General features: G+C 39.9%; 1 protein-coding gene across 1 annotated transcript in view; it reads right to left on the reverse strand.

The window, feature by feature from the left end:
• Nucleotides 1-22817, reverse strand: part of TRPV1 (transient receptor potential cation channel subfamily V member 1) — a 25662-nt gene extending 2845 nt beyond the window's left edge. Inside the window, exons 1-20 of the mRNA XM_080562611.1 lie at nucleotides 21451-22817; nucleotides 20345-20537; nucleotides 18260-18575; nucleotides 17553-17719; nucleotides 17052-17204; nucleotides 16567-16707; nucleotides 15764-16062; nucleotides 14929-15105; nucleotides 14539-14703; nucleotides 14160-14255; nucleotides 13465-13535; nucleotides 12580-12745; nucleotides 11781-11847; nucleotides 11070-11386; nucleotides 10360-10487; nucleotides 10035-10150; nucleotides 9339-9495; nucleotides 8550-8656; nucleotides 7903-8164; nucleotides 2524-2683 (exon numbers count right to left, since the gene is read on the reverse strand). Coding sequence (XP_080418737.1) covers nucleotides 8611-8656; nucleotides 9339-9495; nucleotides 10035-10150; nucleotides 10360-10487; nucleotides 11070-11386; nucleotides 11781-11847; nucleotides 12580-12745; nucleotides 13465-13535; nucleotides 14160-14255; nucleotides 14539-14703; nucleotides 14929-15105; nucleotides 15764-16062; nucleotides 16567-16707; nucleotides 17052-17204; nucleotides 17553-17719; nucleotides 18260-18561 — 2568 coding nt within the window. The 5' untranslated portion in view covers nucleotides 18562-18575; nucleotides 20345-20537; nucleotides 21451-22817 and the 3' untranslated portion in view covers nucleotides 2524-2683; nucleotides 7903-8164; nucleotides 8550-8610. The remainder of the gene's footprint in view (nucleotides 1-2523; nucleotides 2684-7902; nucleotides 8165-8549; nucleotides 8657-9338; nucleotides 9496-10034; nucleotides 10151-10359; nucleotides 10488-11069; nucleotides 11387-11780; nucleotides 11848-12579; nucleotides 12746-13464; nucleotides 13536-14159; nucleotides 14256-14538; nucleotides 14704-14928; nucleotides 15106-15763; nucleotides 16063-16566; nucleotides 16708-17051; nucleotides 17205-17552; nucleotides 17720-18259; nucleotides 18576-20344; nucleotides 20538-21450) is intronic.
• Nucleotides 22818-22855: the final 38 nt, after the last annotated feature.

The following is a 22855-nucleotide window of genomic DNA, read 5'->3' on the forward strand; positions in this document are numbered from 1 at the left end:
GTAGCAGCCCAATTCCCCTGAGCATAGTGTTTAATTGATTCATAAGAGTCTTTCATGATTTTTTCACTGTGGAAAAAATGAACTTAAATTCTCTTTGTTTCTGTGAAAAGGGATTCAGAGGCGTTGGTCTGTTGTGGGAAGACTCCAAAAGATCTATGGTTTTAAAAGAATGTATGTGCATTTAATGCAAGTAATACATTTTATACTGAAGAACCACATGAAGATGTACTTCTGTAGGGTATGCTAAGAAGGGTAAGATACTATCAGTTTCCCACAGACTTTCCAGCTAACTTTCAAGCAGATGAAGAGACAGAAAGGATGTGGGAGAGAATAGGAAAATCACAAGTGTGGCCACGGTGCTACTCTAACAGAGCTCAGAAAGGCTGCTTTGCTGCTCACTGCGTTTTAAGGTAGTGTAAACGCTGCAGTTGTTCCAGGGGGCATGACGCTGTAACAAGGCACAGATCTCCTGATCTCAGTGGCTTGCTTGCTAATATTGAACTCCTGATTTGGGGAGCCAGATTGTTTTAGTACTTATTCATTCCCCAGCCTTAATAGGATTCACACTATTGATTTCTCTTCAGTCAGCTATGATAAGGAGTCAGTTGTCTCTCTTGCAACATCTTTTTTATATCACCAGAAAAAAGATATGTCGTCCCATCTCAAATTGACAGATTGATCTTGATCCTTAGCACCTTCCTTTAGTTTTACACAAACTTTATAAGAGAAAAATAATAAAACAGCTATTGCTTAATAGATCAGTGTACTGTCCCTCATTTTCCCCTACAAAAGAATGGAATCACACAGAATTCTATGTGAATTCAAAGAGATGTTTTTTTGCATTTTAAAGGCTGCTTTTTCTGTTCTCACAATACTTTATACAAGTATCATCTCAGATGGAAAACCTCCCCTATATTTGCATGCCAGCATTTCCCCATTTTAAAGATAAATTCAGTCAGTTCTGTAAATGCTTTAGTCTTTTTTTTTTTAATTAAGAATTATACATGATTTTTCACCTTGGAAATCATACCTTGATTTACAGATGTTGTTAAAAGTTTCTGTTCCTCACTTTTTTTTAAAAAAAAAAACTATTCTTACTCTGAGGAGTTGAGAATAAAGGACTATGAGGAACAGCAGAAGCCTGTACTGACTTTGTACAGTGCTAACACTTTTGGACACGCATATTTTGCTTTATAAAAGCAACTAGTAATAAACATTTTCAGATTCAGAGACTTCAGCTTGAAGAATTAAAATAGTATACTCCTGACTGCTCTTCAATAACATAGCTTCAGTAATATTATCTTTCATAAAATGTTCTCCAGTTCCTCCACTCAAAGTTGAGCTTGTTCCAGGATCAAATCTGTGTGCTGCTTCACGCATGTATGAACAGCTTTGCCTACTGCTCCAAATAACTGAATAGCACTTGCAAATATTTAAGTAGCATGCTTACAAACCATGAGATAAGAGATTGTTTTGTGCAGCTGAGCAACAGAGAAATAAATCAGCCTGTGTTTGACCATCATCTAACAGGAAACAGCCAGGGGGAAGAATCCTTCCAGAAAAATACTGGGATATCGCCTGCCACTTGGTACAGTCCGGACTGCAGGGGCAAGTCAGCCTCTTTAGCAATATCATTATGTTAATTTGCATAACATTCAGGCCTGGATATTTTATTCCTCAGAGATTCCTGCCATAAAAGAGTAATCCCATTCCCAAATTGATAGAGAAGAGTTACTGTAGGCTCCATCACAAGTACAAGTATATTCCCTTCAACTATGTCTCTGTAGAGCTTATGTTTCCTTCAGGCAAACAAGGGAGATGAGCCTGATGCACTGAAGGAACAGCATTATTGTTGGGACTGCCAGAATCACCCAACAGTCAGGCACCCCAGTTATTTCCTATTTCCCCAAACTACTTTTTATGGACCCAATTCAAGCAGCTTTCTCTAGCTGCAGTTCTGATACCCCTACACTCCTGCCTATGACAGTAAGCAACACTGCCCATGACATTCCTCAGTCAGTCTGAGTAGATCCTAGCACAGCAGAGCACCTGAACCATAGCTACAGCTCACAGGGGATACTCTAATATAGAAAACGTAGGAGGAAAAAAAAAAAAAAAAAAAAGCTGATCCTATATCTCAGCTGCTACCCATTCCCTCATGGAAAGGAAAAGGAGGAGTACCCTCCTTCCTCCCACTCCTTATACTCTTTTACCACCTGCTAATGTGGTCACTTCCACCTGAATCTCTCTAATTCCTCCACCTGTGGCCCATTCTCTACATAGGCACGAGCTCAGTCCTAAATGAGTTGAAATCAGCGTAGTAAAAATCCTTGTCATATGAGTAGCATTGGAATTTGACTTCAGGTCACGTTTATCCCCTCTCCTGGCAAAGTTACAGGGGACTACGTAAGCACAAGATAATAATAAGTGATAGGATGAATGACTTTTTCTTGCTCTTTTCCTGTATCTGTGCTACTGGTAGCATCCCCTGCCACTCCCAAGGCACATAGTAACAGCGCAGACCTACAAAGACCTTTGTCAGTCGTCAGTCCATCGATGAGTGCTGTCCTGGGCACTTCTTGTGTCTGTCCTGTGTGCACGTGCTGTCTTCTGGTGCTGTAGGTCACAGGCTATGCAGGGTCAGTGGTGGAGGCTCACTTGGGTATGAAACCTTCTGAGGTTTCTATTTGAGGAAAGAAATAAAAACAGTTTTAAGACCATAAAATAGGCAATTTTCCCTTCCACTGATTCTGACTTAGGGGTCACCCAGAAAGGCACCACATCTCCTACAGGAACCAACGTGTAACATTTCATTGCAAGCTTTCAAAGCACAAACTTGGCTGTTCTGAGCCTCACAGTCCCAACTAGGTGAGGGTTGTTCTACAGCTATTTCAGAGTGAGTCTGTACCCTTAGTAAATCTTCAGTTGTGGTGCATAGTTTCTGGTAACGCTTAGCAGCGCAGGGGAATTAAGCAATATGAAAATGCCTCAAGGAATACACCGTGAACAAAGCGTGCCCCACCTATACGCTACATTTTTTTTGCTCACATCTGTTCGGCTGTTGTTTGACTTATTAGCCTTTCCAGGCTAATCATCAAAACTGGTCAGGAACCTTAATGTTATAATAATTTCACATTGAACTAGAACTTTGGTTGTTTGATGGTTCAGTCAAAGGAGCATCAAATCTCTTCCTTTAAAAGAAAAAAATCATCAGTCTCATCCATCTGCATCTGTGGCATAGTTCTTTCCCCTTCAAAGATCTAGTTAGAGATGGGAAAAAAAATGAGGGAAACATATTTCACCCACTAGCAGGTTATATACTGAGATGTAAACTTTACTTCAACTGTAGCAGCATATCAGATGCTCATTAACTAACAAAATAAAGTCCCTGCAGGTCCCTTCCACTTACTGTTAAACTCTTTCTGGGAAATAAGTGAAGCAGAATTCAAGGCGAATGTTGACAAGTTGAAATAAATCCTCTGATACTTTGTTTCCCCAAAATGAGAGAGCTAAATCTGTAGGTCCCATGTTGCTGTGGTCAGGATGACACCGGATGTATTTGCATGCATGGCCTGAAGTTTGAATCTTCCAGTGTTTTCAAAGGGAGTTCTTTGAGAAGATACACATCATATGTGCCCCATGGACAGATCACCTTGTTCAGGATTTTCTCTGTCTTCATTTCAAACGATTATTCTCATTAAAACCTCTTTCATTATGCAGATCATGTCCTCTCTTTGTCAGTGCTTCTATTTTCTGTCATTCAGTCCTTAGCTAAGATATAGCTAACTGCTTCCACTTATCATTGCAAATCAGTCTCTTGAGAACCCTCTGCCCATTTCCAGCCCTAATCGTCACTGTTCTGTATCTTGCTGGTAATGAGGGACATTGCCTTTACTATGTCTTGCTCTATACCAGTTGAACGCTCTTGGCTTTCCCCCTCTAAAGGAAACTGAGGACGTGATCCCTTTTCTTTGAGTGGTTCATTATTCACTTTCTCCTTTGGAATAAGAGGAATTGTCTAGGTTACACCTATTATATCAGCTTGGAAATAAATGGCTTCCATTTGATGACTTGGCTTAAAACTGCTCTTTCTGGCTGAGTGAGTAGGACACTTCCTTTCAGTTCCTGTAACTGGGAGTTGCTCTCCCTGTCTGCTCCACCGTCAGCTGACACGGCAATTCCAAGCGACATAACCTTTCATAGCAACATTTAGGGTGACTAAAACCTTCAGGGAGGTTGATTACAACAACAACAGAGAAGTACAATTCTGGACGATGACGGAATTTGAAAACCTCAGTGATTCTGTAAACGTTTATGTCGCTTCATACCCACTCATTGCCTGCATATTGAAACAGGAAGCGTTACTAAGAATGATGCAGCTCCGCCAGTTTCACAAACACACCAGAAAGGCAGAAGTCTCACAAGATCATATGATTTCCTCTCCTTCCCGGAGAAATAACTATTTCTCTCCACCATCTATTTTGAAGCGTTTTGTACAGTTTAACATCTGATGTAGGAGAAATTCAGTCCATATTTTCTCTGTGGAAACTATTCCAGAGTCAGAAGTAACCCCAGTCTGCATGATGTGGGTGATGGGAAGCACTTCAGAGCCCTGTAACCACATCAGAAGACCCAGAATCTCTACGCTACATCTGGCAATGTCAATTAAGACATCTTCTTTCCAGGCCCCAGTAAATCCATGCCTATTGCCTAATGGAGCAAGAAAGATTCATAAGAAGTACCTTCGTTACAAGAAGATTCTCTATAATGCACCAAAAGATACAAGCTGATATTAAATATCCAAACACACTGGCCACAGGGGTTGTTCCAAACATCACCTTATCTGGGATTTTTAATGTACATAGATTCTGTTGAATTTGGCAGATTTACCACAGCAGTGTTTTTTGTTTGGTTTTGTTTTTCTCTTTTTTTTCCTAAAACATATCTAATTCCTACTGACAGTGTTCTGAAAACTTCCAGCATCAGAACCTGAGTCCACTGGCTTTATCCCATAAGGTTATGGGTTTGGCAGGACGCCCTGTGTTTTGCAGCAGTACAGCAGTTGTTGGGCAAACACCTTGGGGATTTTTGAGTACCAGGGACTCCAGCAAAGATGCCTGATTGAGTAACGTGTTAGTGTGACATAGATGTTTGCCATGGAAGAGCAATGGGATTACCTGGCATTTGGCAAAGATAAAAATGATTCTGCATAATGAATCTGATTAGGGGCAGCAAAGCAGGACAAAGTGGTGTCAGAGGGAGAGCAGCATTCCTGGGGCAAGGCAGCTATGGGGTACTCCAGAGGTATTGGGAAGCAACCCTGCACATAGCTAGGGGGCCCTCTTGTGGGCTGTGGAGTTTTCCATGGACTTTACCAAAAATCTGCCTATATGCTGCCTGAGAAGGGATTAACATTAGGGTTTAATTAAGACAAGGGCTATTCAGGCTCCAATGCCAGCTGTTGCAAGAGCACACAGTAAGCACACTCTTAATACAGGCTGTATGGCTTCATGTTTTTCAGGTAGGATATATATTTTTCTCAACTAATTCAGAAATTACTGGAGCTTGAAATATGCAGCAGCTTACATGACTTACTAGGCACAAGTCACAGGTATAGCAGTGCTGTAACACACTGAGACCACAATTTGGCTTTTACACATTCAACAGCCTGTGTTCAATTCAACCTACCTTAGTCCAACTCACCTCTTTTTGCTCTCTCTTATCACACACACATTTATGTTCATTACTAATTACAGTCACCCACAGACAGGAGATGTGAGCACATGAGCACCCTTCATTTCCTTTGCTTTTGAGCCAGTGTGGTTATTGGGAACTGGTGGATATATACAGTTGTTGAACCTGGTCATCTTCTATTAAGCACTTACTGTGGACACAAATTAATGTGACTAATAACTGAGAGGATAGATTTTTACCACCCGCAAACCTCAAGGAATAGCATGGGAATAGAAGCCACGTGCTGCTTCTAACCATGTTCACTGTGGAACAATTATTCAAACTTCAGACTGAAAAAATCCCCAAGTACTCAATACACAGATTCTGTAGGACCATGGCAAAATATGGCTGCCAAGTTAAGCAGAACGTCCACAAAACAACCCCCCCCCCCAAAAAAAAAAAAAAAGCTTAATTTATTGCGAGGCCACACTCCTCCTCAGACAGTGGAGGTGTCTAGCAGTAGAAATAACAGCTTGCTGATCCTAGCAAAGCCATTCTTAAAGCACAAATGCTTCCTGACAAGCCACGTCTCTTCCCTTGGGGTTAGTCGCAACCCTCCACCATGAGAGTAAGTCTGTGTGTTCTCTGTTCAGAACCAGCGTGTCCCCTGTAGGCATCCTACTCAGTCTGCCTTAGCAGAGACACACCTTGATTTACAAAACAGTTCTATGCGCTTAGGTGCAATGAAGATGAAGGAAGTAAATTGTGGCAAACAGAGCCGTGGCCAAGTGAGTCTAAATAAACGTGTGTGACACCAGGTTGGAGTGCCAAGCTATACTGGCCCAGCTCTGGGAAACAAATTTCTGTCCATGGAAAAAAATGAGTGATGATATAGACAGAAATTCTGACAGGTTGGTAATAACTTACTTTAGGAAAGTGGGATTTCTTTTTCCTCCCAAAGAAGGCTAAGTTGTTTATAAAAAATACAACCAAAAAGCCACCAGCACCACCCTATCCCACAAATACAAGCAGATAATTACGAGAAATGGATCCCTCACAGGGAATTATGAAACTTCAGGAATGCTTTCCAGATAGATAACATTCCCCACATGCATTTGTGCATAAATTTGCGCTGGCACATAAAGGCTTGGAGGCAATGAACCTATGTTTTTCTGGATGGCCCCTTTCTACATTTATTATTAACAGTTGGAGTTTAGCTGCCTCAACCTGTCTTGTTTACTTAGCTGTACTTGTTTTATATACAGATTGCCTCTTGCTATGTTCAGTGCGGAGCATAATCAAGTCTTGCATAGAATCTACAGAGAGTCCTGCCAAGTGCTTAGAGATATACCTTTATAATGGTATACCATTCAACATCCCGACTTTGAACATCTTTTGTGATCTCCCTGTCCTCGAGAGACAAAGCTTGTTGGCTTTAAATTCTGATTTTTGTGAAACAATTATTTCAAATCCTTTGGCAAGTTTTTATGGGTATGCCCTGCAAAACTCTATCAAAAAAGTGACACTTGTCCTAAATGACTTAGTTAATGAAAGAATCAAGAATTATTAGTCCTCTAGATGGTGCTACTATTTCAAATAAGCTAAATGCTTTAAGGTTTGTTGAACTCTATTGTTTTAGTGCCCTATCAAAAAGCAGCACTGTCAGAAATCCTGACCCTGGTAAAAGAACCAACTCCAAACAACCCAGAATCCACCTAACAGTGTTAGCAGTGGAGGGCAGTCTGTATGTAAATACATTAATTGCTTCTCTCAAAGAATAGTGAATGTTTCAGTATCTTAGTAAAAGCAGAAAAAAAAAAAAAGATGTTTTGAAAATTATCTTTCAAAGGCTGACTCACTTTTCTACATCTTTGATTTCAAGTTTCCCAATGATTTGCTACTGACCCATCTATCATACCACTTTTCAACCACAATGACTCATGAATATTATCTGACCACAAACTTTGGATGCGTCAGAGGCCAAGCATGACGGGCTCTCCCTGACAAAAGGCTGTGTGCACTCTGGCTGAATTTCACAGAAGTGCTTTAGCACAACTGTACTTTGAATGCAGCCAGAGAAACAGTGCACATGCTCAGACTGGAACCTGTGCTTAAAAACCTTGTTGACTTAAGGATAGTTTTACAGGCATAATCTACTTGGACATTAAAAGCTGTTAGGTCTATGTGTTTTAGTGATACATAACAAGTAAAGAAGGTAAAACAATTTACCTTTTCTTGCCCAACAGGATTGCACAGGTCCATCACTGGATTATTGGGCCAGTTGTCTAAGACAAATTTTCTTATCTTTACTTTCTGTCCAGCCACTTTTCACGAGGATGCCAAGTCCCTCCTATTCTTTCCTCTCATTCCAGGTTTCTATCTGTAGATTCAGAAAATTTGCCTATTTTGCCTCTCAGACATTTTTCCTGATTTTCTTTGTAAGTCCAGCCAGATGGATTTGCAGCATCAGATTTCTTTCCTCCTGTTGTTGCTGTTAAAGTCAAGAACAAAAACTATGATTTCAAGATAATTATTGTTATATGCTATTATACATCTGACCTTTGAAACATATATTCTCTATAACCACTATCTCTTACTTAATGCAAAGTTAATCTGTTATCTAAAAAAATGTCAAATTTGGGATCTTGTGAAGCCTTTGGCCTCAGTAACAATAACTGTGAATTCTGGAGTTTACTCAGACACTGTAAGAGAAACACTTAATTGATTTTGACTATCCAGCCTTTAAAATTTCACAGAGTATATTTATTCTTGTGTTATGAGAAAAGAGTAATATCTTTAGATCATTCATTTTCTGTTCTTTCACTGTGTCCCCCCATTTATCTCCTTTACAAGGAACATTCTTCACAACAACATACCTCTGGTGTCTTGGCATTTTTTTACTGCTCTGAGTCCTTCTCCAGTTTTGTTATAGTATGGTTAGTTAGTTTTCAAGGCTGGGAAGTCACGAAATCGGGGCCTGCAGCTGCTCACAAAAACACTTTTTAAAAGAGAATCTAAACGCAGACAAAGTATGAAATCCATTATGTCCAGAGTGTTGAGTGCTAACCATTTTTCTATAGGCCTTTTGTTATTTTTGTATTATCAACAAAATATCCGCCACTATTGGCCACTTGAACCAACCCACAAAACTTAGCAAAGCTCCTGTTAGCTAACAATGAATATGTCAGCTCAGATCTCAGAAACGCATGAGAGCACTTTCAAAGAGTTAAAGAAACGGATGAAGACTGGGAAAAAACCTGCAGCAAAAAAAAGCTCACTATCTTACAGACAGCTCTGAATTGTGGGAAATTCTCAATGCATTTAATTAAAACAAACAAACCAGCAAAAAAAATACTGGAATTGTTTCTAACACTTCATGAGACAGCCTAGATGCAAATATCTAGCCAAGTAAATACAAACCAGGTAGTAAATAGCCACTTTCTTGCAGATTCATATTAAAAATAACCATGAAGACATGAGCTTAAACAAGTAGTTTATTTAGCATACTTAATGAATCCTTGCACACAGTCATTTCCTTAGTCCTTTGATCTTTTTCAATAAATCTCTGTTCTTATGAAGGAAGTGCTCTAATTGCCCTGCTTTGTGAGGACCAGCTCAGGCAACTAGAATCAACCTTCTGAAAAACAAAATAAGATTAGACTGACTTTGGAAGAGATTCCTTCAATGTCTCAGAATCCTCTGGCTCATAATAAGGCTCCAAAATGGGTTTTAACTTGATTTCTTCTGGTAGTTTTTGTGTCTCTTCTCTCCTGCTCCCATCTCTTAAAAGCGGAACCAAAGTTTTCCAGTTTTTTCCTGAAACTAAAAAGGAAAGGAATGGTTATTTTTTTCTCCTCCATAGAAACAAAAGAAATACATGCAAGCAGTTTATATAGAAAACTGATGAAAGGAGGAAGAAAGGGCCTTGTGTTGTGTCCCCCCACCCCCACTGTTCCAAGAGTTTTTCATATTTCATCTGGCAAGCACAGCAGAGACTGTCTTAGGGTTAAACGCTCAGCTGGATTCCCCCAAGCTATAGGAAGTTTTATTTGTGGCCTCCGAAGTAGCTTGTTGGCTGTCTGTCTACCATCATACACTGTCCCAAGTCCTCAGAATTTGCACATATTATCCGCCTAATAAAAATTTAAAATCAGAATGATGAATCCATGAGACTTTTATTCCAGACAGTAAAACCACTATGTGAATAATGAACCTTTTTAGTCCTTTACATTTTGTGTTGACTGGAAAAAAAAAACAAAACATTAACTTATCTACTATCTTTAAGTGTATAAATTGACTGTCCTCTAACAATCAATCTGTACTGCTTTTGTCACTCGAATCTAGGTCCCTGTAACCCTCACCTCTGCCAGGCTTAATAGAGTAACTGGGATTTCTTTTGAGGTCTCCAGAGTATCCAGGATCTTCGTTGATTATGCCCAGATTAGTATTCCACGTGGACCAGTTCACTTCATCAACCCTGGGGAGAGAACAACAAAAACAATAACTATTCTAAGCATTAACAGACAACTCCAGGATTAGTTTGTATCACATATTGAGACGGTGCTAGTACACTGCTTGTCAGAGGTGTGCTCCAGAGGGAAAGTTCTGCTTCCCAGTACCCACTACCAGATACCTTCATGTTGTTTGTCTATAAAAGATTGTTCATTTGACATACAAGCAGGTTACCTAAAGCACCATCTGTAATCATCTTGGCCATCAGGCGTGACCCCCACCAAGACTTGCTTTCCAGACCGGAACGAGCGCCTCACACAGTTCAAGTAGCTGTTTTCAATATCCAAGATTGTGATGGCTCTCTAACAGGTAAAAGAAAGCAGACCACTGAGAAGCTGCTGTTTCAGTTATGCAAATCCTGAATTCTGCCTTTATAAAAAAACAAAAAACAATCACTTATCATTTTCATCATCTTAAAGAAGGCATTGCACCCATCTCTGAAATATCACCTCTGTTAATACGGGATTTAAACTGCTGAATTACTGCCCTGTGGTTGGTACTATGAAGTTCCCTTTTCTACCCCCAAACAAAAGCAGATATGCCTTTGTCTGAGATTCTGGAAAAAATGTTTTATTGTCCCTTGCATAATCTCTGTCTTCATACGCTGATCAGGATTTTCCTTCACAAAAGCCCAAATAATTCTATCTAATTACAGAAGTACTTTTCTTAAATTCCGAACATGTGTGCAACACTGGGAACATCTGCTCAGACAAAACATCAAATATACATGGAAAAGGAACCGATATACTTTTTGAGGGGGGAACTGTTTGGGGGAATCAGAAAGAAGCAGTGGCCTATTATGTAGAAACACGTCAACTTCTACAGATTCTCTCTTATGATTCCCCACACCCTCCTTCTTGGATAACCTCATAGAACCAATATACCTGGAGTTTCCAGATGCTCTTGCTCTCCTGTGCAATTTTGCTCACAGTTTCTCCCATCAGTGCGATAAGCATGTTGAGCAGAAGGATGTATGTAAGGATGACATAGAGAACCAAAAGGATGACAAACACAGACTTGAACCTGTAGTTCTCTGTAAACTCCAGGTCTCCCATCCCAATAGTGAACTTGAAAAGCTCCAAGCAGGTGTAATATAGACTATTATAGGATGTGCGGCTTCGTTTCGTATGGCAACATCGGGTATATTCAGAGGTATTTGCGTCCTGCCCCTCATTGTCATCTTCAATTAAAGTCACCACAGCTATTACAAAAGAAGAATGCTATATAAGATGAAAATATAATTTGAAATCTTAATTCTCCTGCAAGCAATGAAAATGAGCATAAAGGTATCAGATATGATACAGTATCTTCATGGCACCTTGTCCCCAGTGAAACCTCTCTATAAAATATTCCCTATTACTGACACCATTTCAGATGTGTTGTCTCAGTTTTATCTACATAGAACAGGCTGACTTTTTCCAGTCAGTTTTCCTAAGCAGTTTGAGATCCAAGTTACTACACATAATTGTTATTCTGAAGAGATTTTTGTAATAAGGTTGATTTTAATTTCTAATTGAAAATAAATATTCTAAGCCACTTGAAACATATAATTTTCTGAGATTCAAGATAAAAAATAACCTCAAGTATGATATTACCTGTGGAAAATCCCAAGAGGAATACTAGATAGACAAACATGAAGCGACATAAATCTCTAAGGATCATCTGTAATGCAGAAATAGAAAATTTATATATTGTAAAAACTCAAATATAAACTGAAACAAAAATTAGTAGAAAATATTCCTTCAGCTCAAGAAGACACTTGCTGTGAACTCGCTGCTCATGCATTAAACAGTTATTTATCCCACTGAGATAATCAATGTTAATAAGAAAACATTTTTCTGTCATTCAAGCAACAGTTTACACACATATGCAAGACATATGCATGACAAATAGTTTCATCTTCGTGAGTACAGACCACATTAAAACAATTGCCTCTTTCTTCTCCTCTTGGGCTAGCTGGCTACGTCATACATAGAGGTTTATTAGCCAGCTACTGCCTCTTAGCTAATTGCTCTGTTTGGTAAGATTTAAGCTATTCCTAAGGAAGCTTCCAGCTGGTAGAAAGCTGTGCCACTTCATACCACATGAGTCTGCACTATTCTCACAGTCTACTTAAATCTACATCTATCCAACTGCTATTTTGAAGTATAATAATGAAAATAGAATGCATCAAGACTGCTATAAAACACATGGATGAGGAGCAGGTGTTTTTTCTATGTGACTTAAAATGTGCATCTCTTTGCTCAGAAAATAAAGGCTGATTATAATAGACTGATACAGGCCTTCCCGTGGAAGGCAAACATGGAAACGTGGTGACTTCTCTCCTGGAAATGGGGCTGTTGGCAGCAGTTTCTTATCCGAGCTCTCTGCTGGCCTCACCACCCACTGACTGACCTTTGCAATCATGACAGAGTAAATGCCCATCTGCTGGAAGCCACGGGTGTAGTACAGCATGTTAGCCCAGCCCAGCGCCAAGGAGAAGACCATGGAAGCCACGTACAGTTCCTGGCCACAGAAGTACAGCACCACAGAGCTCAGGAGGAGCAAAGAGTGAACAAAGCTGAAAGACAAGCAAGGAATAGGAGGATATCTGCACATCTGGTGCATACACTGTATTGCAAGTCCACCTTGGAGATCTATTTCTAACTCTGCTGCAGGACACATTCACCGCACTTCTAAACACTTCATTTGCTTTACCTCCAAAGGAGGTTAGTGATACAGGTACACTTGTTCAACTGCTATTTTGTAAGGACCTATGAAATTATAGCAAAGTATCTTTAAAGGTCTAGAGAGAAAAACATACGAGGAGCAGCTGAAGTCACTTGGTTCTTTCAACCTTGAGGAGAACTAGGGGAGACCTCACGGTGGCCTACTGCTTCCTCACAAGTGGGAGTGGAGGGGAAGGCTCTGATCTCTGCTCTCTGGTGACCAGCAGTAGGACCTAAGGGAATAGCGTGAAGATGCAACAGGGGAGATTCAGGCTGGATATTGTGAAAAGGTTCTTCATGTTTGGGCACTGGAACAGGCTCTCCAAGGAAGTGGTCACAGCACCAAGCCTGCTGGAGTTCAAGAAGCACTTGGATAACACTCTCAGACATATGGTCTGATTTTTGGGTGGTCCTATAGTGGAGCTAGGAGTTGGACTCTGTGATCCTTGTGGGTCCTTTCCAACTTGGGATATTCTGTAACTCTATACTTATCAGGATTGGTTTAAGCCAAGCACGCAGATCTCACACACTCGTGTTTCATGTTGGAATACAATCAGACGCTGGCACTTACAAAAGAACCTCACTGTAGCTGTCAACTATCAGCGTCTTCAATGACGGGCGCCTCTGCACAAAATACTGTATCTGAAAGGGAAAAAAAATGGCATAGCGGGCTGGGGGACGGATAAAGACCAAGTCTGCATCCAAGAAAGGGAGTAAATATCCCATGGGAATGCATCAACTAAGTGCTGGTATCTATACCAGGGAGCTGGTACTCATTCAGCATCGCAAAAGAATAGCTCAAACAACACTTAAAAGATCCAGGAAGGACTCTTTTCATAACACTAGATTTCCTTTACATCTAGGGCCTCTTTTGATGACACCAGCCTCTTAAGGTCAGTGGTCTGAGGACCTGTGATTCACTGGATACTATCCATTGGCTGCTAAGAGAAAGAAGACTGCCTTTAAGCTAAAACAGAATCTTTAATGTAGGCTTAGCTACTTGCAAAACCCATGCTTAAAGTTTGGCTAGGCTAATTACTCAGATGGCCATTGACTTCTTAAGGACTTCCTTTTTATACAATAGATAAAACTGTACCTCAGCCTGAGGGCTTGTTAGTAACCTAACCAGGCCAAGGAAAAAGCTTTGTAGCTCTCAGCTAAAATATGGATTATCTTGGCAACCAATTTTAATGAATGCAAAAGGCAGGCTTGGTTTTCACCTACACCTACCCAACCAGCAAAAAGGAAAAGTTTCAAATATCTTACCCCTCTGAAAAAAAAATAGAGTCCTCCCAGTACACTCAAGATCTCTCCAGTCACTCGAAAATATTCCCCAGTGCTGTGACCAAATGTGAAGGGAGGCTGTGGAAGACAGAAAACAGAGATGTTCAGGAGAACTGGAGATAGGAAAAACCTGTCCTTGCCAGCAGCTGAAAGCAACTTCTTTTCTGAGGGAACAGGTTCAGTTTCTGAATGTGCTGCACCAAGGGGCAAGGCTTGCCTGGAAAGCAAGCGGGGCCAAAATCTCCCTCCTAACTTCAGGAAACGCAGAAAACTGACCTTAGGAGCATACATTGAAATGGGAGGCTGATCTGGGATAACATGCACTGTGTGGTTCCCCTGATGTGTGACAGGAGTAACATACCTTTTCTTTCTTATCCACAGGTCTGTAGTAGGCAGCTGCAGTGAGAATGATGATATGCATGGTATAGACAAAGAAGTTGAAGTAAAATAAGTGTTTGACAAACCGGTCCCACTTGTCTTGCAGCAGCCTGTTGAGGGGTTCCACCAGCAGCATCTCATGACGATTCTGAATGAAAGGATAAAGAGAATCTTGACAGGACCAGTACGCACAGGGCTTTGAAAATAGCAAATGATACTCAACTTCAGCAAACGTTTTCTCTAATACCCTTAAACATAGGAAAGAAGATTGCTGTTTTACAGCAATGACACAAAGATACACTGTGTAGAACATGGAGCTCTTCCCCAGCAGTCCCCGGACTGCAAATAAAATGCCAAGGAGGTGCATACTCACCGGCGTTTCACTGCTGTAGGCAATAATCTCAAGCACTGAATTTTTCTCACATGTGTCTATACAGGACAGGTCATAAAGAGATGAGTGGACAGGCCCATAAGCCCATTCAGTGAACTTCCTAGACAAGTGCCTGCACTCAGGGTCTTTGATCTCTCGTCTGAGGATGTATGCGAAAATCTAATTGCAAAAGAACAATACAAACAACATTTCAAACAACATTTCAGTGCTAATGGGCTTTTAGTTCCTCAGTATCTCTGTAAGAGAGGATTGCTTTAATTTAGATTAACACAATTTAACTATGCTGAAGTCAATCTGCTGGAGCACTGCAGAGATCAAAGTCTGAAGTAAACAATATTTACTCACTGTATGCTAGTGGATGAAAAATATAAATGTGGAAGGAAGCCCATTTCTTTGCTTTCTACCACTTACAACTTGCCATTATCTGTTTCAACCCACAAGAAAAATACAGAGATGTACATTACACATCTCTGAGCGTACAGTCACACTCCATGGGGACTTTTGGTCAGTCAAAAGTACAAGGCTTCTAGTTCAGGTAATAGCAGAAGCCCACTTTCTGTTTCCACCTGGGCTGTCTTGTATACTGCTAGCATGTACATAATGCCAGTTAGGTAGGTGTGCATGTGCACACACACACACACCCCTCACAGGCTTTAAGTACTATGCGGTTTTGCATGTTAAACTGCAGCATTAACTCCTCTTAACTGAAAAGCCCCAGCAATAAGCAGTGATAAAACCTGTCCTGCATAAATGTTTTGCATGTACTCTGTATAACTTGATGCAGTGATGGGACAGCTGGACACATTTGCTCACCTACCCCTATCTTCCCTGTTTTAGCTGCCAGAGTTAATGGAGTCAGCCCTTTCTTGTTGGTGAGTTCTTCTAGCTTCAGGATTGGATTAATTTTGGCACCAAGGATCAATATGTTGTTATACATCTTGGTAACAAACTTGGTATTATCCTTAGTATTGTCTGCAATCTCCACCAAGGTATGCAGGACCATATTGCCCATGGAGTCCTCAGCGGCAATATTGGCAGCCTGGTACGGGTTCTCCAGGAGGAATTTCACAATGCAGAGCTGGTTGGTACAGGCAGCCAGGGATAAAGGCAGCTCTCCTATGGATAAGCAATGAGAATGAGTGGTCAGAAACCCCACCGCATGTGCAAGCCTTGCTACACATCCAAAAACAGAAAGGAGACCATGTTGTTTTCAACTTTCACCATGAGAAAAAGAGGTGAATTTCTCTATCTAAAATAGCATCAATTCTTCTGATAGCTGTTTGAATCACATTTTCTTTGGTTTAACTGCACTACAGAAACATGGCTGCCTAGAAAAGCACCAAAACAAAGACCCGTGGAAGGTTACAACCTTTCAAAGGATATAGTGCCCAGAAAACAAAAGGATGCATACACCAAGCTGACACTGAATACCATCAACTACCAACTGTGTTTCTTTATAATCTCAGCCTTTGGGAGTAAGTGTCTTGACTAAGCAGTGGATTAAACCATTTATGACTTCTGAGCCTCCAGTCTCACATGAACAGGATTATTTAACAGTTTGCACTTGGGATAATTCTAGGATAACTCAATCAATAAAGCCCATGCTATGCTCACTCTTACCGAAATAAAACCCAGGTTTCCCTTTGATTTTCCTGAAGAACTCCCCACAGGCTCTTGCATGAACATCTGCTCCATTCTGGACCAAGAGCTTCACCAGGTACATGTTCCTTCTCTCAATGGCAATGTGGAGTGCAGTCTGGCCTACAGAGACACTCATCAGAGAGAAATCTTAAGCATTTAATACAGACTGAGAGCTTTCAGGCACCACAATTCATTCAGCTCCATGTAAGATGGTAGAATCGAGAGCTCTTTAGACTGAAAAACTCTAGAATTAAACAAAAAAGATGGCACAGACAGCAAATGCAAGTCCCCTAACTTGCTGTTAAATGACTGTCACAAAGAGCAGAATACTGCACCTGTCTAACAAAAGACTGCCCTAGCATGAATGCACTGATTGTTGATCACACACTGGAACTTTCGATGCTGCATCCTCAGGCATAAGACCTTATCAGCAACAGTATTCACAGTATTCACTGCTCTCTTACCCTTGTAGTAGTTGTCGGTATACTCTGCATTAACAAACTCTTTCAGAGTTCCAGTTTTCTTTGCAATATCCAGCAGCAAGGGAATGGTATCATTTTTCCCATCATGTAGATTCAGCATGGCTTTAAGTAAGCAGGTTTTCCCAGTTTCTGGTTCTGTAACAAACAAGATTATAGCTACATAGAAGCGACTAGAAACCCACCATCTACTTCCAGACATATAGCAATTAATGAGATTGTTATGAAAACATGAGAAAAACCATTCAGAATTTCACAAACTTCAACTTTTCTGATTCCTCTTATAACTTTACAATCAATGGGCTGCTCAATCAGTAGGGATATACAGGCTATTAGAGGACCTTGTGCAGCTACTTCACACTTAATAGCGATGTTGTTTTGTGTGTTGTTTTTTTTGTCCATCTGCCTTCTTCCTCCCCCCCCCATCTCAGTAGTACTACTGGAAGAAGACAAGGGCATCTTAAAGTATGTGACCCTAGGTGTTACCTTTGAATTCATCATCTGTGAGATGCTTCAAGGTCCTATTAAGATAGAGTAGCAGATCATCCAGGTCCCTTGTGTTGCCTTGGGCTACAGCATCAAAGATCCTTCTGCGGTCATAAAATTTGAAAGCTTTTTCAGAGCAGCCTGTGATGGAATCTGTAGATAGGAGCCTAACAAGGGAAAATTTCAGTTTAAGTCAGATATTTAGCAGTCTTTTTATGAACTACCAGAAAACTATTTTCCTTTTGCTTGTATGAAATAGCAACCACTGCTGATTAGTACAGATGGGTCTGCAAAATGTACAAAATAATGTCTGCAAGCAATCGTCCTGACAAAGTGTTTACTGCTGAAAAGCTGAAAACAAGACTTAAAAAATGCACTGAAGTATGACAGTCTAACTGCAGGCCTGGGTGCCAGGCAATCCTATGTTATTCTGAGTGATGTCCATTTACTGAGCAGCTTTGAGCATGTGAACTAAGGCTAATCACTAACTTTGGGCAAGACATCCATGGACTAAATTTTCAGACATGCCAAGAGACAACAGCTATTATCGGTTTCAGATAAAACACTCCTTTCTTTGGGAACTAAAAATAGTGAAACTGAGAAAACAGGCATGCAAATGCAGAGTGAATACATACTGCTCTAAGAAGCACAGACTACAACTGTCATAATACGTCCAGTACAAACCACACCTTACAACACAAACTTACTTGTGAAGTCTCCCTCTCTCCAAATTGCTGTGAAATTTGATGACAGAAGGTGCCATCAGGTGATCCATCTGGTAGAAGGAATCCATGGGAGCCATGTCCTTGTCACTATCCCCCATAACAAACCGCCCACGTCTTGCAAAGATGTTGCTTTTAGGTGGCTGCACCTTGGTGTTGAGCGTACCCTGGAGGCTGTCAGGTGTTTCCAGTGCAGAGTCCTCACCATCCGTGTGTTCATCTGTCACTTCAGATTCCTCCAGGTCGGAACTGCCAAATTTCTTCATCTTCCCAAGAATGGAAGACATGATGAACAGGCAGTCTGTGAGGAACCACAAAAACACCTCAAGTAAGCACTTCAGAGCACCATCTATTTTCTGTTTTGTGCCACAATATAGTCTCAGGATTATATCAGGCTTTTAAGAAAAGCTTGATATCACGGTGCCATAACCTCATTTTAACGATCATGAGCAGAGGGCTTACTGCATACAGGAAACTTATCACTTAATGGCTTTACCAGAGTTACAACAGTGCTGGACGAAAGTTGGGGCATGTGATTTTTGTGAGATTAGTGTCACCTCAGACATGAGACTAGAAAACAGAGAGGAAAAGGTTACCACGGATAAGAGATTACTGTAAGACCACAGGTCTGATCACGTGTGATTTACAACCACAAATAATTCGACACAAGTTAACAAACAGGCCATACTGAAGGTATGAGCAGGGATTTTTTTTTTCTGCTTTCTTATCAAACTGTTTTGAACAGCCAAATGTTTGCATTCATATCACTGAATGCAAAGCATTCTGTAACTCCAGCAATGGAGGCAGGAATACTTCATACTGGAACTGCTACATAGCTGACTTTTAGAAGGAGCTGAACAGCTTTAGAAACACATTCCGAAATTCTAGATTGCTTCAGAATCTTATGGCTCTGGACACAGGAGCGTTACAAAATCTTCAAAAAGCCTTCAATTATAAACCAATTACAGTGGTCCATAATCATCTCTGTACAATCAGTTTGAAATCAACGTCATAAATAAGCGCTGAGGTTTTTTCTCTTCGCAAAAATTTTCTGAGGGATTATCTGCAAACCTACATTGTACATTAAAGCTAGATTTTCAGTTCTCTGGGACTAGTTAATATTGACATAAAGGATCACTTACATTTTCATGTGCATGTAGGATGAGAAAAAGACTTTTCTTACGCATTTGCACTTTCTGTAATTTTGTATAACACACATGTAAAGAAAACATCAATTTGCAAACTTGCACATTTACGGTAACTGAAAGCAAAATAGCATAGTATAGATGAAATACTAAAGGCTGCAGTTTAACTTGCTGTGTCCTCTGTGCTCACCATTCAAGGTTTTGTGTACAACCACTCTGAAAGAATAACATAATACCTTACAAACTTAATTGTTCTATAATAAAGAAGTAATCTAAAGAAAAATACTCTCATTTGGAATATGATACTAAAAATATGGAAGAACAATTACTTTAGGGAAAAAGTTACAAAAACAACTTTTATAAAGAAATGGCAAAAATACACTGGGAATACAGCCATGTTTGATTTTCATTTTTGGTCTCATTTAAATCAATGTGGATTGAGCCAAAAATGTCAGGGAGATGGCTATGCAGAATGGAATAATGTATTTTCTACAGATTAAGTACAATATTAGAATCAGCAGAATGGATTGAATCCTGTCCTCCTGACAATCTACTCAAACCTGTTTCAGTTATAATTATTATTATTCAATTTATTTCTAATGTCCATTGGTAGCATCTTTGATAATGAGGACAAAACTGCATTTCCTTGTACGTATGAATTTGCACACAAAATAATCTTTAAATTCTATGAAAACATTCTTAAAATAAATTTAAAAAACAATAATAAAATAAAAAAATATTATCTATCCTGGAAAAACACATAAACCTAACTAACTCTCAGAATCCTATGTACATCAAAGCTTGATTCAATAAATGAGGAAATATTTTTTTAAGAAGGTATAACTGAATCACAACTTATAATAAATACTTAAGAGTTTACAAAGAACTAGCAAGCATGCTATTCAAATATACATACAGAACTTACAAATACTGCAAAAAAATCCTGTCTTCCACAAAATAGTCCAGTCTCAGTAAACAATCTCTGTTCTACAGGAATTTGGTGCCAGAGATTCTTCCTCCTAGGTGCCTGGGCTGCAAAGACCTCAGAGCTTGCTTCTCCACTTCATCTGGAAAATTGTTCTACGTGCTGCTGATTCTTTAGAATCAAGGGAAATTCACTAGAAGAACAGAAAATAGAGTAATAAAGTCATTAAGAACAATTCTGGAACGAGAAGCATCAGTAGCTTCTATTCCCAGGAGCTTAGCAAAGCTCTTTACAAGAATCACAGCAAGTTGTTGTTGTCCCCACCACCACCATCACACTAATTGCATTTAGTAATGGATCCTCCTCTACAGATTTCCTCTTTGTAAATACACTCAAGCTTTAAAAAAAAAAAAAAAAAAGCAATTGTTTCTGTGGGTCACAGTTTCATTTCACTTGACAAAACTTTGTAAAATATGCCACAGCCCTTCTCTGCGATCATTCATCTTTCTGGACACTCTTGGGTGGCTGCTGTAAAGCCCCATGAAGTACTTTAAAGACAAGCTGATTCTGAACAGAGTAGAAGGAGAACCCAACGACAATAGTCTTACGGACATTTTATCTTTCCACATTCCTACTATGCTTTATTTAAATAATATATATGTAACAGAAAGCTTTTAAATATTAATATCATTAGGAAAAAAGTCTTATCTAATCCATAACTGATCTAACACAATTAAAATGAAGACCTGTGTTAAATGTATCATTTATGTGGTATCTTTCTGCCAAAGACTAGGCTAGAGAGAGAGATTTCCACAAAGTTAAGCCAGTAGGCTATAGCTGTTAGGCTAGAAGAAACCACCAGACCTCTAGCTCCTGAGGTCTGGAGTTAGATATGAAATTAATCAATGAGATTATCTGGTTTATGTTTTGCAAAAGGTAACTATAGGATCATAAGAGATCTTTCTAGTCTTGCCATCTATCTATATATAAAAGAATAATATATTTGCCTATTTAATAGCAAACTAATTATACCACTTAAAACACCTTATGGCATTATACTCAAAAGAAATAAAATGCCTGTTTATTAATGCATAAGTATGGATTACCAATAAGCCAGGTCCTTGGCTGACCCTCCTGGAACTTTGCTGTGCAGAGAATCTGCTTCAACATTACCATTAACTCCTTCACCACTTCCAAGGCACAGCTCAGTAACAAAACCATAAAGCTCAGAGGAGGGTCTCCCGTATTCAGTTTCTAGCTTCTTCCTTGCTGCACTTGCTGAATGCTCCTTTTTTCTCTTCTCCTGTTCCTGGCATCAGCTCCTCTCAGTCTTCCCATGCTCTCGTGTACACAGTTTGGGAGCTTGCTCTCAATTTCTGAGCTTTGATGTCTCTTTCATCAGCCTCCTTGATTTCTGTTTCTTGTGAAGATGTTACTTCCTTCTTACCAGCAGCAACTCCATTACTTTTTGCCACAGTTGTTGGAGATATCATATTCTGCTTCAGCAGGGACCTCGTTTATAGGTGTGAGCTTGTAAGAATGTGTGAATGCTTATCAAAACACACCAATAGCAAACAAGAAGGAAATTTATTCCTTTTCTTGGGCCGGCATCCCATAGCTTTCCATGGCACATAGATTTCACACAACTTCTGTGCTCAAGAGTGTTTAACAACTAAAAACCCTCTCCATTGCTGCAAATGGAAAAGCACCAGCAAGGAAGCATGCTAGAGATCTTTAAGATGCATCCAAGACTACTCTGCAGGTCAGATATAGTCTTGCCTTTGCTAAGAGAACCTAAAACCAGGCCACAATTTTACCAGTTTCTGGTAAATACCCTGTGAATGCATTTTCTGCTATGATATAAGCCTTGCCTACCAGGTATTGCAAGTCATTTTACTGGCCTAGTCATTCCTTTGACCTTAGTCCACTCCAACAGACCTGAGTAGTCACAGAAATAACATTCTATGGTTTATTTTGATTGTTTTGTCGACACGCAAGCCAAGGCTGTATTCCATTTTTATGGAGACAACACGCAATGCATGAGAACTGGCATTCATTTTGTGAAGAGCCACCAAGATCCTCAAACAAAACTGGTATCTTGGTCTGTTGCCTGTGTGTATGTATACTGTGAGAAACCATAAAGACAAGAATTCTCTAATGAAAGCATCAGACTAAGTTACAAAAGCTGCCCATTTCTCCTAGCCCTCCTAAACGTACTTCCTACCAGGAAAATGAGCCTCGCATGAAGTATCATTTTATGCAGAAAGTTAATGGATTTTTCCTTGTCACTCAGTCAAATTTAATGTGATAATTATGTCTCATTTCACAAATGGGAATGACAGAGCAAGGAAATGGAAGACCCTGTGTATGCCCAGGAGCAGAAACAGACATTAAATACAGGATGTGTTTTCCATTGTAATGAGTAAGATGACACACTGAATACAACTCCAGAAAAAGTGAGGAAGTGAAAGGAAACACTGTACAGCCAATACAAAAAAAAAAAAGGACAAT

The sequence above is a fragment of the Anser brachyrhynchus genome, assembly GCF_964034855.1.
Source record: "Anser brachyrhynchus genome assembly, chromosome: 20".
NCBI classification, from domain to species: Eukaryota; Metazoa; Chordata; class Aves; order Anseriformes; family Anatidae; genus Anser; species Anser brachyrhynchus.